Source organism: Argiope bruennichi, chromosome 1 (genome assembly GCF_947563725.1).
Source record: "Argiope bruennichi chromosome 1, qqArgBrue1.1, whole genome shotgun sequence".
Lineage (NCBI taxonomy): Eukaryota > Metazoa > Arthropoda > Arachnida > Araneae > Araneidae > Argiope > Argiope bruennichi.
This window is the reverse complement of record NC_079151.1, coordinates 86,437,606-86,453,800: the sequence shown is the minus strand read 5'-3', so window position 1 is coordinate 86,453,800 and position 16,195 is coordinate 86,437,606. Positions and strand designations below refer to the sequence as shown.

The 16,195-nt window shown below is 27.1% G+C and overlaps 1 protein-coding gene across 3 annotated transcripts in view; it reads right to left on the bottom strand.

Moving 5' to 3' along the window:
• Nucleotides 1–16,195, bottom strand: part of LOC129970511 (uncharacterized) — a 49,418-nt gene that overhangs the window by 17,266 nt on the left and 15,957 nt on the right. For 2 of the 3 annotated variants that reach the window (XM_056084478.1, XM_056084469.1), the window contains exon 2: nt 13,062–13,213. In XM_056084478.1, coding sequence (XP_055940453.1) covers nt 13,062–13,213 — 152 coding nt within the window. Of the gene's footprint in view, nt 1–6,473; nt 6,642–13,061; nt 13,214–16,195 lie in introns of those variants that run through there. The other variant, XM_056084487.1, reaches the window with a different exon arrangement.

Below are 16,195 nucleotides of genomic sequence, written 5' to 3'. Positions count from 1 at the left end.
GTTTCGGTAGTAGTGCAATACCGGTTTCGGTTCCATAAAATAAATAATTAATGGTTTTCGCGCAACATTAATAAATTTCAAAATATGTAATGTTAAATCATTTGTCAGATTACTGGCCAAATTCACTTCAATGTACCGATCATATGTTAATAAATTTTCGTGAAAGCATTAACTAAGAAGTTGAAAAGAATAAAAAATCAAAAGTAATAAAAATGATTTTTATCTATGATTGGTTTTTTTAAGATGATTCTTTAAATTATCATTTTTTTATAATAATATTTAAAAAGCGTGGAAAATTAACTCAAAGCTAAATATAAGCTATCGAGTACAACTTTTTATGTGCAAATAAAAATTAACAATTTTAAAACTAAAACCCATTTTTCAAAAAAAAAGCTGATCTTTTAATGATTACTATATCACTCCTTATTTTACAAATATATGTTTTTTTTATATACCTTTTGCATAGAAAGAAATTTCAAGAAAAAAAAAGAACATTAATGGATGTTTCGTTTGAATTCAAGTCAAATCAAATTATCTGCAATTAAATTTCAAGCCAAAAATTAGAAACATCTATTCTGAAAATTCTATGTCCCAATGAGTGAAGTTATTTATAACAAAAATACTGGCAGAGCATGTATCTTTGGAATCAAGTGCACGTGTACTATTCTAGTATTACTGAAAAACGTGATGTTAAAGCATAATAATTTGAAGAACAAACAGAGTTTTAAAAAATGCCTTGCATTCATTATTAACAATTTACATTAGCATCATTTATTTTTTCTTTCAAGTTCTTTTCTCAGAACAATTAAAAATCTGTAATAAAGTAAATAGTAGTTTATAATATTTTTTCATGCTATCTTTCAATTCTGCAGATAAATGTTGTAAACTTTTTATGAAGATTTTTTCTTTGTAGACAAAAAGGAAGTCAAGCTAATTGATAACTTTCAAGCAAGTTAACAATTTTTTCTAATTTTTATTAATAGGGAAAAGTTTTTTAAGACTTTAGAGAATTTTTTTCGAAATCAAACAGTGAAAATGAATATTGAACTTATGTATAATTATGCATTTTTAATGCCACGGTGAGCTTTGAAACCGCTTTCCTAAGAAATGATGTGAAATGCAATAACATTGTTTAAAAAATTATATCTTAAAAATAAATAAATAGGATACTTTTCTTAGTTAAAAATTTCCACTACAATTGAATAACAAATACCATAAAGAATTTCACAACAAATTTATTCAAATATGAAAAATATGTAATATGCGAAAAACTAGATGGACAAACATGCAAAATAAGCAAATATATATGATTTAAATATATCACATTTGTTTATAATTAATCAATATATTCTTTAAAAATTCAAAATATTCAAAAAATTAAATTTGGGGCAATTATCAATTAGTAATATGTTTAATTTTTCATCTTTTTAAAACTTTGTAAGATCTTATCGCAGATTTTCAATCGATTCAAATATCTCCTGCTTATTTTATACAAATAGTAGATACTCTAGTTGCTTTTATGCACAGATAGTTTTTGTTTATTTTCAGTTGATGCATAATAAAAATTAATTAGCCCATTTTAATAAGATCGCAATATAATCAATTAATTTTCAACTAGATTTTCCCACTTAATTGCACTTAGAACTTTCGTTAAAACATTTCTCAATCGTTTTTTTTAATATACTGTTAGTTACGTATTATAAAATAAATTAAAAATCAAAATTTTTTAATTTAATTAATACCATTTTTTAATTCATGATGTGATACTGAAGAATATTATTGCGTATAAAAAGTGAACTAAACATTAACACAATATTTTTCTTACAAAATGCACTTTAAAAAGCTAATATATTTATCAGATGATTTCTTAAAACTTTGTATTTTAAAAAAATAATGTCTTTATTTCTAGAAAATAGAAATAATTCTATTATGAGGCGAAACTCTTTTTGAACTATAAACGTTTATTATTAATAATACTGAAATGAATGATAAAATTAATTGTTTAGATTTTTTTTATTTCCTGAATTTTCTAGCATCTTAGCAAAAACTATATTTAAAAATTATCAATTTAAAAGATATCTTATATGTTATGAATAAAAACTAATTCTAAACCGCCTGCATTTGTGCAATCTATTTTAACAAACAATTAAAAAATGATATAAATTAAACAAATTAGCTGTAAATAATAATTTAATATTAAATTATTTAAAACTATTTGAATACATAATCAGTACCCTTCAATCAATTTATAACATGCCTATAAATTATTTTTTTTAATTCCATCTGATTCTTATTTAATAAGAAAAGATATATAGGTTTCAAATCTTAATGCTGAAAATCTATAAAGATACTATACACCATTGTGTTAAATTAAAGTTTCACGGCATAACTTATGACGAAAATTTTCGAAAAAGATATTGCATAACAATTAAAGAGAATGCAGCATTCTGACAGAACACCAAACAAAAAAATACCGGACTGACCTTTATCGTTCCAAGTTCACGGCAAACAATAATCATCAAACGCGATCCTTGCAGTTTATAGGGAAAGTCCCAAAAAATTGACGTAAATGTGGAATCACCTAGTGGTGCAATTGCCACCCACTGACTGCCAAGCTCTAGGTGTCACTGGCTGCCGAGGGTTAATTTTGAACAGCGTGACGCACTCTTTTGATGCAGCACGGCCTGAGACTCAGCTATTTTTAAGCGAGGGAGGGTCAGAAATTAGTGACTATAAGAAACAGGAATTTCATCTCCCCCTATTGTCTTCAAATGGATTCTTCCGCCAATTAGAGCGTCTTAGACACCTTTGCTGTAACATTTGCTTTTTTTAATGCCTCCTTTCGCACAAAGCAGACATTATTTCCACGTGCCCCACTTGCAGGGGGGTTTAGAATGAATTAGGACGATTTACAATTTTTTAACCTAGATCTTCGCTGTTTTGATAGAGGAAGTATGTAGGTACAGATAAAATTGTTTTCAGGTACTGAGCGAAAGTATAACAGAAGTTTGTGGAGTTGGACAATGTTCAAGAATGTTACTTCTTTGAATATTTAAACATTCATATGACGAAATAAAATTGTGCAGTATATCTAAGAACCGAAGGGAAAAGATCAAGCATTATAAATGTATAAGTAATGTTCGTTCCTTAATATATATATGAAATGAAAACTTTATCTATAATAGAGGAAAATCATATATTTCTTGTTAAAATTATTTAAAGAGATTAATATGTGCCGCAAATGTTTCAGAGCATGTGCCAAATAATATATGATATTTCATACAAAAGGTTTTTAAATTCTTTTTCAAATATTTCGGTATGCAATAGCATTTGTCTAACGTTAGCATGAAACGTTTTATTGAAAAAAAAGAGACTCTTCTATTTACCTCTGCAATAAAAGTTTCTTAGTTTTTACACGGGCTGTCCAAATGTTCTGGCAACAAATTCAGTGGGTTAAAGATAAGCTTTTAGAATTTAAGAAATATGAAAATTTTAATTATCAGAATAAAAAGGTATAAAATTAAGAATAAGGGAAATCGAAATGCTATCAGTACGTGTACTATTGTTTAAATAATGATTTGATTTGTTCAAAAGCGTCACTAATGATTTAATGTTGATTTGAAATCATTAAAATTACTACTTAAGGATTAATAAAATATATCTAATTTTTTTTAATATTTTGATTTTTCCCCAATTTTTTTTGTATTTGTAATTTTATAATTTTTCCGATTAAGTGTCATTTGGGATAGAGTGTGCCAATACAAATTTTTTTGTGACTGCTAACGATCTTTTGAGTTTGTCTCCAAAGTGCAAATAATATTTCGTTTCATGGTAAATCTTAATTTTTGGTAACTTTCTAATTTTCTAATTCTATTCTGGACAGAATATAATAACAAATTTATTGTTAGATCCCATTCCCTACACAATATTCGATTCAATCACATTTTTTTTTAAAATTACATCAACATATTGTTGGAAAAGCATCTGTCACTGATTAATGAGGCAGATGAATTGGGAAGATCTCCAAAAGAGTAATCGGAAGATCTGTCTCTGTCTAAAATATCCCCCGCCTAATCCTTTGTATATCTTTTACTACTACAAACAACAGGTGCACACTTCTTAAAATAAATCATCTCCTCTTAAAATAAATCATCTTGCGAATTAACGTTATAAATATCAACAGCTTTGTTTTAGAGCATAATTATTACCAGGGTTATTTTTTTACCTACTTTAATAGGCTGTTTGCATTAAAATAATAGATTTTTATTATAATTATAAAAGCATCTAATTACCCTATGTTTTAAAAAATAATTTTTCAAGCATCAGCTTCCTCTAAAAATATGATTGTTATTTTACTTTTTCTAAATGTTTTAAACAAGATAATATTAAAAAGGAGAAATTAAGACATGGATAAAATTGTTGCGCGGATATTAAAAAATAAGAGTTTTCTTTTCTAAAAAAAATTTCTGGTCTAATTAATAGCACTCTAAATATATTGTTTCGTTCAGATACATAAAAATATTTATTAATTCGATCCAGTTATTAGTGCGACTTCTGATACGATTTATTGGAACTCATTGTGTGCATTTTTAAAGCTTCGCAGATGTAATTTCTAAACTAAGAATTGAAATTATATGGAAACACTCAGAAAGGAAACATAAAAGCTATAAAAAAGAGATTTGATACAGGACATTCCGATATCAATAGAAATGTAATATTAAAAATCTTACATTTCAATTTTGTTGTAATTTATCATTTATTGCTATTATTTATATCCCTTTATAAAAATCACATAACAGTCAAACAAAAAAAACTTTTTCTACGCCTATTTCTAAAAAAAACAGCAGCATGAAAAATTCAATTATCTTTAAATTTCACGCACTGAGATAAACACTTGCGATTCATTTCTTCTCATTTACTTAAAAAATTTTTGCTAAAATTCTGATAATTATTTCAAAGCATTCATAAAATCAAGTTATTAAAAATGATGGTAACTAAATAGTTTTCAGATATATCGATCATTTTGTCAAATTTTTATTTATTCCAAACAGCCACCTTTAACATCTAAATTGTTCGCCTGAATTATTGTCTACCCTGGTTATTAAATTATTAACATAGATTCATTTAAAATTATACTTTATTATTTGATAAGATTTAAAAACTAGAACTTAATGAAATTAATCTACTACAAATTATTGCACATATAGATTAAAAAGTGTTTCTTCTATGAAATGAAAAGGGAAATACAAATTTCATTTTGGAATTACTATCCAAAGATTATCTTAATTTTAAAATTGGAAGAATTATTTGATTAAATGGTTTGATGGAATAAGAAGATTATTGACATTTCATTATAATTAAAATATTAGTTCTGATTGTTTATCAATTAAATTTTAACGATTCATTAAATTTAGAGAATTTATGGATTACAATTGGAAAGGATTAATTATTTATTAATGATGTTTATATATATATATATAGATAGATAGATATAGATATATGATATGGCAATTAAAATAATATTTTTCTTCGAAATAAAAAATTTCCTAAGTATTATTAAATTATGTTAAAAGAAACATACATTTTATAACATTTCATTCTATTAAAAATTCAACATTTTGGAGATTGGAACAATTCAATGAAATGAATTCTAGAAATATGACTTAGAAATTTGCCTTCTTGTAGTAAAATTTGCATTGCAATGAAAAAATAAATAAAAATACTAAATTCAGTTTCATTGAACAACTTTATTTACTTTTGAACAGATTTATAAGTTTATTATAATTTTACTGCTCAATTCATTTCTCATAAAACTTAAAGATGCATAAACATTGTGCTTTTATAATTTATTATAAATAATACATTAAGAATTCAAAGATAAACTAAAACAAATATAAAAAGAAAAGGAATAACAACAGAAGCTTTTATGAAAACACGATTACTATAAGTAACATACATAAAACATACATATAACAATAAAAGTTTAAATATTTTTGCAAATTATAATTATTTTCGTTTAACCACGCTTTTCGTTAAGCAAATAAGTTTCATTTCACCAATAATAATATTTCAGTAAGGAGAAAAATACACTTATTTTAATTTTCTAAATAAAACAATACTTTTAAAATATACTAGAAAACAAAATAATTTCCCATTTTTTTTCCGCAAAGTAAATAAAAAAAATTGCTTTTTCTCTCCATTTATTTATGAAAATGAAACTCATTGAAAGGCATTTTCTAAACATTTGTTCTTATAAAATTTCCCCCATTTTATTAAATGTAATTTTGAAATTTTTTGCTATACTTTATTGAATTTACAGACAAACATGTAATTTTCAATATATTGCGACACACGTAAATGGCAGTTACAATTAAAATATAATCTGAATGCGAAGCTGTTTGATTTGGATTCATTAATTAATCTCTTTTAATTTCTCTCAAACTATTTACAGAAACAACGTCACTCAGTCTTACCTTTCGGTCGTTCCTCCTAGAAATCTAACGAAGGCCATTTTCGAATATTTGTTTACGTTCTTTCACCTAATTTCTGTCAAACTCGGTTGTTTTCTTTAGCGTTTTCGAATGTCGTTTGAATTCGGCTCACACTTCTTTTTTTGTGGCGAGGTTAATTCTTCGCGGTCTTTCTGTGAAGTGGCCCCAAAAGCAAATATATGAAACGAAAGCTTTTTATAAACAGTTTCCCTGCAGTGGCCCAAAATTGGAACTCGAAATCTCATCCACCGGTTTATATTTGTCTCCCAGCCAATTTGTGTTGTTGAGAGATGTGGTGGAAGGGGAAAAAAGCCCACCTGATTTTTGAGGTAGATGATGGAAAAGATGCTAATCTTGTAAACTGAATGATGGAATTAAGGGTGAAAGAGTTTTTTAGAACATAACCGCAAAGTCTTATCTATGCACTTTCTCTCTCCTAAATCTGAGATTTATTGGTAACAGAGTTCATAATTAATACTAGGCTTTTAACTAAGGAGAACAATAAAATAAATTATTTTCTATACAAATTATAATTCAAATTGACAAAAATGTTGAGCTTATATTTTATGAATAGTTTTAGAGAGAAACTGTTCTTGTTTAAGTAAATTAACTGCCCGCTTAATCTAATTAAACTACGTGCCCTCTCACAAAGCTGGGATTTTATTATTATAAGGTAATTATTATCTAGATTTGAAAATGAGTTGATCTTAAATGCAATAGATGAAAATATTAAATAATTATTTGATTTATTACTCCATTCTTTTAGTTAAAAAGTTACCAACTATTGGTAAATATACTTTGCTATGACACATCAAAAACATCACAAAATATCTTAAAAAGAGAAAAAAATGAGTAGAGAAATGAACTGAGATGTTTAAATTTAAACTAAAGTTTATAAGGCAATAAAATAACTCTTTATGGCAAAAAACGAATGAACAAATATAAGGCATTCGCCACTCTTTTAGTCAAAAAGTTGGCAACTATTGGTAAATATATTTTAATATAGAATTACACATCAAAAAACGTTGAAAGATATCTTTAAAAAGGAAAGAATGAGTATAACAATGAAATGAGTCAACTGAAATATTTAAAGTAAAGTTTATAAGGTAATAAAATAACCTTTTATGTCAAAAAAAAAATACTGACAGCATAAACAGTTATAAAGTATATGCCTGAATAACAGTTACAGAATTAATCATTTCCATACTCTAAGATAAAGTATTTTTATCCTTCAACAAAAAAAATCTTATTGAGAATTAAATCTTAAGGAAAATGAGCGGAAAAAAGCAGAATAAAAGATGGTTAAATAAAGGTGAAAATATAGTTAAATGCCGATGCTTCTGTAATGATGTAACAATGCAGTCAAGTCAAACCATGACTAAGTCCGTAGTTAAAAAATTGCGAAAACAGCTATTTCGAGGTTGTTTAAAAGTTTGTTGGCAGTAAAATGCTACTAGTAAACAAAGGTACTGTTTGAGTTGTAACAGCCAAGTTACCAGACAAAGTTACCAAGGTCGAAACACAAACCTTTGAAGATATGCGCGATAAGAAATGATTTATAATGTTTATTTGATTTTCCTACAACTGGGTGAGTTATTTTTATTAAGAAAACTGTTTCTTTGAAATGATGCAGATATCATTCATATGTATACCCTCAGAAGTTTCACTTGCTGGGATGCGGAAGTTTGACACAAAATTTGAATGTTAGTTTAATTAAAAATATCAAACGTTCATATTAATAAGATTGATCGCTGATATCGAAGCAATCTTTAGATTAATTGAAAAACCTTATATTAACTCAATTTTGAGTTATTTGGGTATAATTATGTAATTCGGAACTAATTTTCAAATGGAACCGTTTACTCAAGACATTACATAAAATATTTCAATGTTTTGTGTTTTTAAAATTGTTGCATTAGTAAATATTGAATTGTATAAATATAATTTGCAACAGATAGGAATTAGTTAAATTTTGTCGAATAAAAAGTTTTCTGATTTACATGTTCCACTACTCCCTTCGAGGGACACCTCATATGATGACGGTTGGTTCTCGCCACCCGAGTGGGTACAGAAATGGTGGGGGTCGGCTACCTCCTTCCGATGACGGGACGTGATTCCCACTGGAAGGGTTGTACCGTGGCCGGTGAAGGCCCTTAGGACTCAACAGTAGTTCCCTCCAATGATGCCGTGGCGATCTGGTCATTCAAATTTAATCCAAATATCTTTAATTAGGCGGTACGAAGCAGCCTTGTGTGGTTATAACTTTCACCAGTAAATTGAAATCTGCAAAATAACCGTTAGTCTCCGGTTTGCATAGATGCATGGAATTATATGTCAGGAAATAACTTGATGTGAATATATATTATATTTAATTCCATGTATATAATTTAAAATGTAAGAAATTTTGTTATTTGTATGATTCCATTTTTGTGTTTCAAATTATACTGATCAATGAAATTAAATAGAAAATTACTTATTAAATAAAAAAAATGCATAATTTGAGCAAATCGGAAGAATAAATAATCATTGAGATGAAAAAAGTTGTCTGCAAAAAATCTTGAGAGGAAAACCATTTCATTTAGATTTTTGTATAACAGAAAAATATGAATAAGTAAAGCATAATATGATACTGAATTTCTGAAAGTTCTCATTAAAATTTGAATAAAGTAAGTACAGTTAAAATGAGATACTCAAACGATGTAGGCATTGTATTAAGATTTTTTATTTCAATATCAGTTTTTTAATGCCATCAGCTTAAACATTTAACTCTTTTTATAACATTCTTAAATTTCACTATTCAAAAGCAAATTTTTACAATTTAGACAAAAAAAAAATCACCAGAAGGGAAAGAATTTCAATTCTTGTCAGGAGGATTTCTAAATATTACATTCTTAATAAATATACAAGCTCAAAAATATTTTTTTATACATTTTAGTCTCCTTATTTGAATTATAAAATTAATTTTAATTGAATTTTCACTTGCTTGAGTAATCGAATCGGGTTCAACAGCACAACCCAGTTTATCCATTTCCACCAGAACGGGCGTTTCCCAAAGCCAGAAATATTTGAGATATACTCCACAAAAATCTTAACCCTGTTTTTTCAAAAGCTGTTATTTGTGGGCTCGAAGGTTATAAATGATGCATCGGTTTATTTATTGTTCCATCAGTTTCGGATTTGGTCCATCACCATCTTCCCCAAAGATCGGTGACTCAATCCCTCGCGGATAAACAAACCAGCCCGTGGAGAAAGAGAGAGCCTGGCTAATTATAGCACATCCCCACCGTCTTCGTTACAGCACTCTTCCAAAATGAAATCGGATACTGCTTTCATCTGTTGCCCGTTATCCCCTTCAAGAGCACAGGCTGAAGTAAGGATGTAACAATAGATTCGAAGATAACCTGACATCTGTCTCGTCACGCTATTCCTCATCCTGTCATATTTCTGAAATAAAATTGCTATATCGTGTTTTAAGTACCTTCAGTTACTAGGTATTGAGAGTTATGTTTGAGACTTCATTTTATTTTGTAACAATGGCAGTGGAATTAGAATGTTTCCTTATTTATCAATTTTTTCACTGAATATAAAATTCATTGATGAAGTTGTTAGTTTTTAGCGGAATATATCGAATTTCCCTTTGTCATTTCTAATTACATATTTATTAATCATCATTTGAAATAACATAAGGTAAACAAATTACATTTCTCAATATAGTTTGTTCCTTCTTATGAAATTCTAAATAATATCAGGTACTTTTATTTCAGGAGCTCTATCATTAATCATAATTCTATAAATTCTTTGATGATTTTCATTATATTAATGCTTAATACCAATTAACGCTTAAAAAAATCTTCATCAAAACTAAAGAATTGTCTAAATATATCTCGATTTGATCCTTATTTTAGAAATATGTATTTTTCAAACATTTCTCCTCGTATTGAAGAACGTTTAAATTTAAAAGTTAATAAAACAGAAACGAAATAGAGTATGTCTTTTGATGGGGACAGAAATTGCGGGAGTTTGCAGATTTTGCAATGTTTCAAATAATCGCAGCAAAAAAATTAGTGCATTGAGGATTTCATTTGTACTATTATACAGTAGATGAAGATAGCATTACTCACTCTCTTATCAATAATTCTTATTAATATCTGTGAGTATAGAAAAATTTAATGACATTATTTTTATAAGACTTCATTTAATTTTTCCTGCCGATCTTTAAAATACTCTAAACCCCTTAGATAAGGGAGGTGACACAAGTCTTTTTTAAACAAGCATTAATTATTACAAGTAAACTTTTTCTTCATTATTGAATTCTTTTCCGTAATCAACGACATGTATATGTGTGTGTATACATTAATGGGATATACGCTGATATATTCACCTAACACTGTTAATACTATATTCACCTAAACACTCAAATGACAAAATTCTTATTTATTTTTAATCAGTAAGTTTTATTCTCAGCAAAATGCATTTGTAAACCTTCAACACTAGCATTCATTAATTAAAAGTCTGAGCTTTCTTGTCTATCAAAGAATATTATAGAGTATTATACATACATGTGTTATTATCTTTTTAATATAATATGAAATATATTTCTACGAAAACGCATTGATAAGGCTGGGAAGGCTTAAGAGTTTCGAAAATTAAAATCTTTTTATATAAATGTTGTGGACGTAAACCTACAAATAAAGATTTCATTCACAAAAAGTTTCTTTTTTTTACTGAGAATCAATCATCAATAAAAAAAAAGGACTTGCACACATTGTTGTCTATAATATCTATTAATTTTCCTAAATCTTTAAAAATCCTTTATTTTCTATAAAAATCTGAAAACAACAGACTTTAATTTAGATAAAATTTATACAAATTTTATATCCTTTTTCAAAACATATGTTAGGCGCTCATTCTTAAACTATACATGTTCATTTCTAATATATTATAGATAAAATTTTAAAAGGTAATTTTTGCTTTTGTAAGAATTATTTATTTCCCATAGAATTAATAAAATCCAGATTAGTTATTTGATAAGTAATTTAATGATGTTTTTTAGGAAATAACAATAAAATTTTGAAAAATATTTCAGAATATTTGTCTATTAGGAAAATAATTTTCGATACGCATTAATAGGCTCTATATATATGTCTGTATGTATAGTGTTTTTATATTTCCAGGTATGTAAAAAATTTTTGATGTTACTTCAGTGATGAAAATAGAATCAGATATTAAATCGAAATTTTTCTTTGCAAAATTTGAAATTTTTTCCATGTTTAGCATCAATAAAAAAAAATTTATTTCAAAAGAGTGTGATTGATTCAAAAATATAATTTCAAAATTTGCCATCAGCAAAATGTTCAGAGTCTGAATTTTCTATCTTTAATGATTCTGTGTGCTGCAAACCAAAGTGTTTTTTCATTTCATTTCTCAAATTCCATCATTAACTTTCAATCCTTAAAATATATTGTTCTTCAGCTTAATTTTTGGCTCAAAGGACTGAAAATTCCGAACATATTCTAGTAAACAATGAGACCTCCCACATTCTCACCTGCGCAGGTGACACACCGAATTTCAGTTGTGTGTTTATCAACATCTCTCAAAATATGTTTTTTTAAAAAATCCATCTAGAATAAGACAGCTTCAAATAGACTTTCGCTGCAGCTGTTAGAGATCCTCCACCAAGATAGCATTCCTTTGCCAACCAATAGATCGGGAATTTAAAACGAAAGAAGCAACCCAAAAGAAATTCTCTGGCACTTTCTGCACGTGGCTTTAAAAAGTTAAAACTCATTTCTGGAACATTTCCACAAGAGTTACGTGGCATCTCGATTCATCTCTTTCGCTGCTAATGATGTGTCTAATGACGGTCCGGACCTCTCTCTCTTGTTCTTGAGGTTCGAACCACGTCACGCACGAGTGATGCGGACTTATAAAAAGTAGTTGCTAGATATTTTAGGAAAAGAAATGTCCATCCTCGTCTGATTCATTAGCTAGGTGAGTCAGACGAGTTCGGATTTAGTCCCGAAAAAATGCCATTCTGTCAAGAGAAGAGGATATATCCGCGCTCTGACATTTTAAATAAACAGTTTAGCGCCATTGGAATATTATGTTTAGGTTCACAGCTAATCAGGTTGCATTCTATTTTTTTTTTTTAAGTTTTCTCTAAATTTGTCATCACGTTGCCTAGTAAGAAAGTGTGAAAATAATTTTATGTGCAACATTTTCAAGGTTTAGAGACAAAGTTGTCCTTTCCGTACGTGATGCACTTTCTTCGTGAGAAGATAAATGGGAATTGAAATTTTTGTGTTCACGAAAAAATACTGTGGTGCAAAATATTATAAAATAATTTGGTGGTTCTTTTTCCTTATTATGTTCCTACTTATTTATCAGTCTATAATACATAAATGATTAAATAATAAGCTAATATACCATTATTCTTTTCCGTACTGTTCTTTTTTTCATCCTTTGCTTATATTAACAAGTTATTATAATTATATAACATTTGCTTATATTAATATTTGAACAAGGGATTCAAAAAAATGTTTTTAACGATTAGAAACAGAAAGTACTCACCTGACTACAAACATCTCTATCCTGTTGCCGCATCTGGCCAGCAACTCGTGCACTTGACCAATGGTCAGGTCCTGCACATTCACTTTCCCCACCTGTATAATTTCGTCGCCCTCTCGCAATCCAGATCTTTCGGCAAGGCTGTCATCCAATACCTAATTGTATAAAAAATGAGTTCGTTTCAAACATTTACGAATTAAATATCATTTTGTTACAGATTTTGAGCGTTTCAGAGTAGCATTTTTCATTTTCATATGGTACATGCAAAAGTGATTTTTTGATTTGTCTAATTTTGATGTAAATTTGATAGAATAACATTTTTTTTTTTTATTTACTTGCTAGTAAACATGTGAAGATGATAATTCAAAAATACAATAAATAAGAAAGATGAAATTTGACATCAGTTTTAATATCAAGATTGTAAATATGTATCCTATTGTGAACTATTAATCAATCAACAAAAAGGTAAATACTTATTCAAAGTTTTTCACAATATTACAAATCAAATTGTAAAACGTATCATGCAAGAAAATCTTGAAAACAGTCCGACTATATATAATGATAGGCTGGGATTCAATATATTATTTGTCTTAAAATCAGTGATTTAAAATCTGAAAAGTCAATATAATAATTGTTTTGTCTTATTTAATAAAGATCTTGGATTATTTTAAGGTACGATTAGAATAGATTTTTTGAAAAATGCTGTACAATTGCAATAGTTTTGAATGTTTGCATAAAATAGATTGGAAAAACTTCAATGAAATTAAAATATACCACTTAAATGTCAAAAAAATTTTAATTGGGGGTAAAAATTTGGGAGGGGGGACTAAAAAGTGACAAAACAAAAACCTTTTTGTTTAAAAGTTTATCAAATGATTTACTCAAAATCATGCAGATAGCTTAATAAATATATTAATTAGTCCCTGAATTAAAAAAAGAAGCTCTCTTTCGATCCAATCTTTAAATATTAAGATTCAATCGATAAATAGCATGAAATTTTCAACTTTTTTCACATTTTCAACCATTGAAACAACTATAGACCATTTTTAAATGAACAGATTTCTTATTCTTTAATTCCACAATAGCAGAACATAATAAAAAATTACTATTCCAAATTTGAAATAAACATGCATTAAATTTTAATTTTCAATGTTTTCCGAAAGAAAATTCTGTCAAAATTTAGAATTTGGGAAAATCGCATTTAAATTGGTATTAATGTGTATTTAATAAGTATCCCTAAGCATAAGCTTAGAAACGAGATTCAATCGTCTTTAAGAAGATTGTTCAGAAATTAAGAATATTGAATAAAAAAATATTGATATTTTTGAAAATAAATGAACTTTTTTAATGTAGTCACCTACCTTAATAACATTTTTCTATTCATTTTAATTTTTAATTAAATTTTTTTAATATTATTACTCGGAAATGGAAAGAAAATAATCACCCACCAAGGACCACCAATTTATTAGAAAAATAAATAAGGAAATTTCACCTTAATAATGATCTCGATTTCTGATCGGCAACATGTTAAAAAGTCTCGTGAATTTTATAATAAATTATGTCATTTCTCCACTTTACCAGTTGAATTTTATCATAAAGAGAAAATGAACGCATTCCTCTATGATTCTTTTTCTAAAAACTTTTATTTCTTGAGAAAAATCCATCATAAATTTTGCATTAGAAATAAATAACAATTTAATATCTTATTGGTATCATTTAATAATCTTAATTCTGTTTTATGAAAGCTGCTTTTGTGGAAATAATTTTAAGAAAATGTATAAGTTAATAAAACAAGAAAATCGTTAAATTTCTCTTCCAGCTTAAAGTGAATGATTCAATATGAAATTTCACACCCAAAGAACTTGATCAGCAAATCATAATTGGAAAACTCTCGGAATTCAACCGCAGAAGATTTTCTGACAAATAATTTTATTTTTAAAAGTAAAATTCCATTTGGTAACATATATTCTTTTAACATTTCCAGATGAAATATACTCTTATAAATTAACACTAACACAAGAATTCAATTAACTAAGATAAAGTAGGTTTTCAAATTGTAGTAGAATGTTTGATACTAATGTTTTAAAATGGTAAACTATCAGTAAACTATGATCATCCTAGATTAAAAAAATCGTTTTGAATATTCTATATGAATAAATTGGATTTCTAACTACCAAATTTAGCCTTAAATTACTTATAGAGCAATAGGTGCTCTCAAAAAAAAGGAATTTTCAATATTTTATTGGATTTCCCATAAAAAAAATCAAGCAATTTTTTAAATATATATTTTTCTCTAATTCCGTAAAATTTTTAGTATATTTTGTAGCAATATTGTTCATTGTCTTATTTATCACATTTATATTGATAGGCATTGCGAAGATATTAAATTTATTTCTCATGCATGTGCTCTAAATACGGTAAAATTAAGAGTAAATTTTAAAAATTAAATAAATATAAATAAATCAAACTCTAAACGTTCTTAAGGTACGATGTTTTCGACTAGAGACTTTAATCTCCATTAGTTTTTTTTGCACAAAATTCCCTTCAATTGATCGCAAGTCATAATTTACATCAATTCCCAGATGCGCCTATGAGAAACAACCGGAAACCATCTTCATTTCATTTAATAACATAGGTTAAAGATTGTACACAAACGTAGAGTTTTCAATAAATAAAATTGTGAGTATTTTATAAGTTATTATGAAATGCTGTAGGACTAGATATATAATGCAGATCATTAGCAAGTAGGGAGATAAAGATATAAGTTAACAACAAACAAAATTTTATTCAAATCTTTCGAGCATTAAAAAATTTAATTAAACGTAAAGCGCTTTAAAAAGCACCAATAATATACTTTCTAATATTTTTATTAATTTTCCATGATGATTTATCCACGTGAATTGTATTAAAATGCCAAATTTCATGCAAGTAAGAAAGAATTTTTAGGCCACCTATTTTTTTAAATCAAATTTCATTTTTTTTTTCATTTATAATATAATCTACTTATTTATATGTAATAACAGAAACAATACAAAACATTTTATTCAAAATAGAGGCAAATCCGAGACGTATCCCAAACAATCAATAAAAAAAAATTGTGACTGACCCAACTAATTTGGATTCTGCAGCTACTTAAA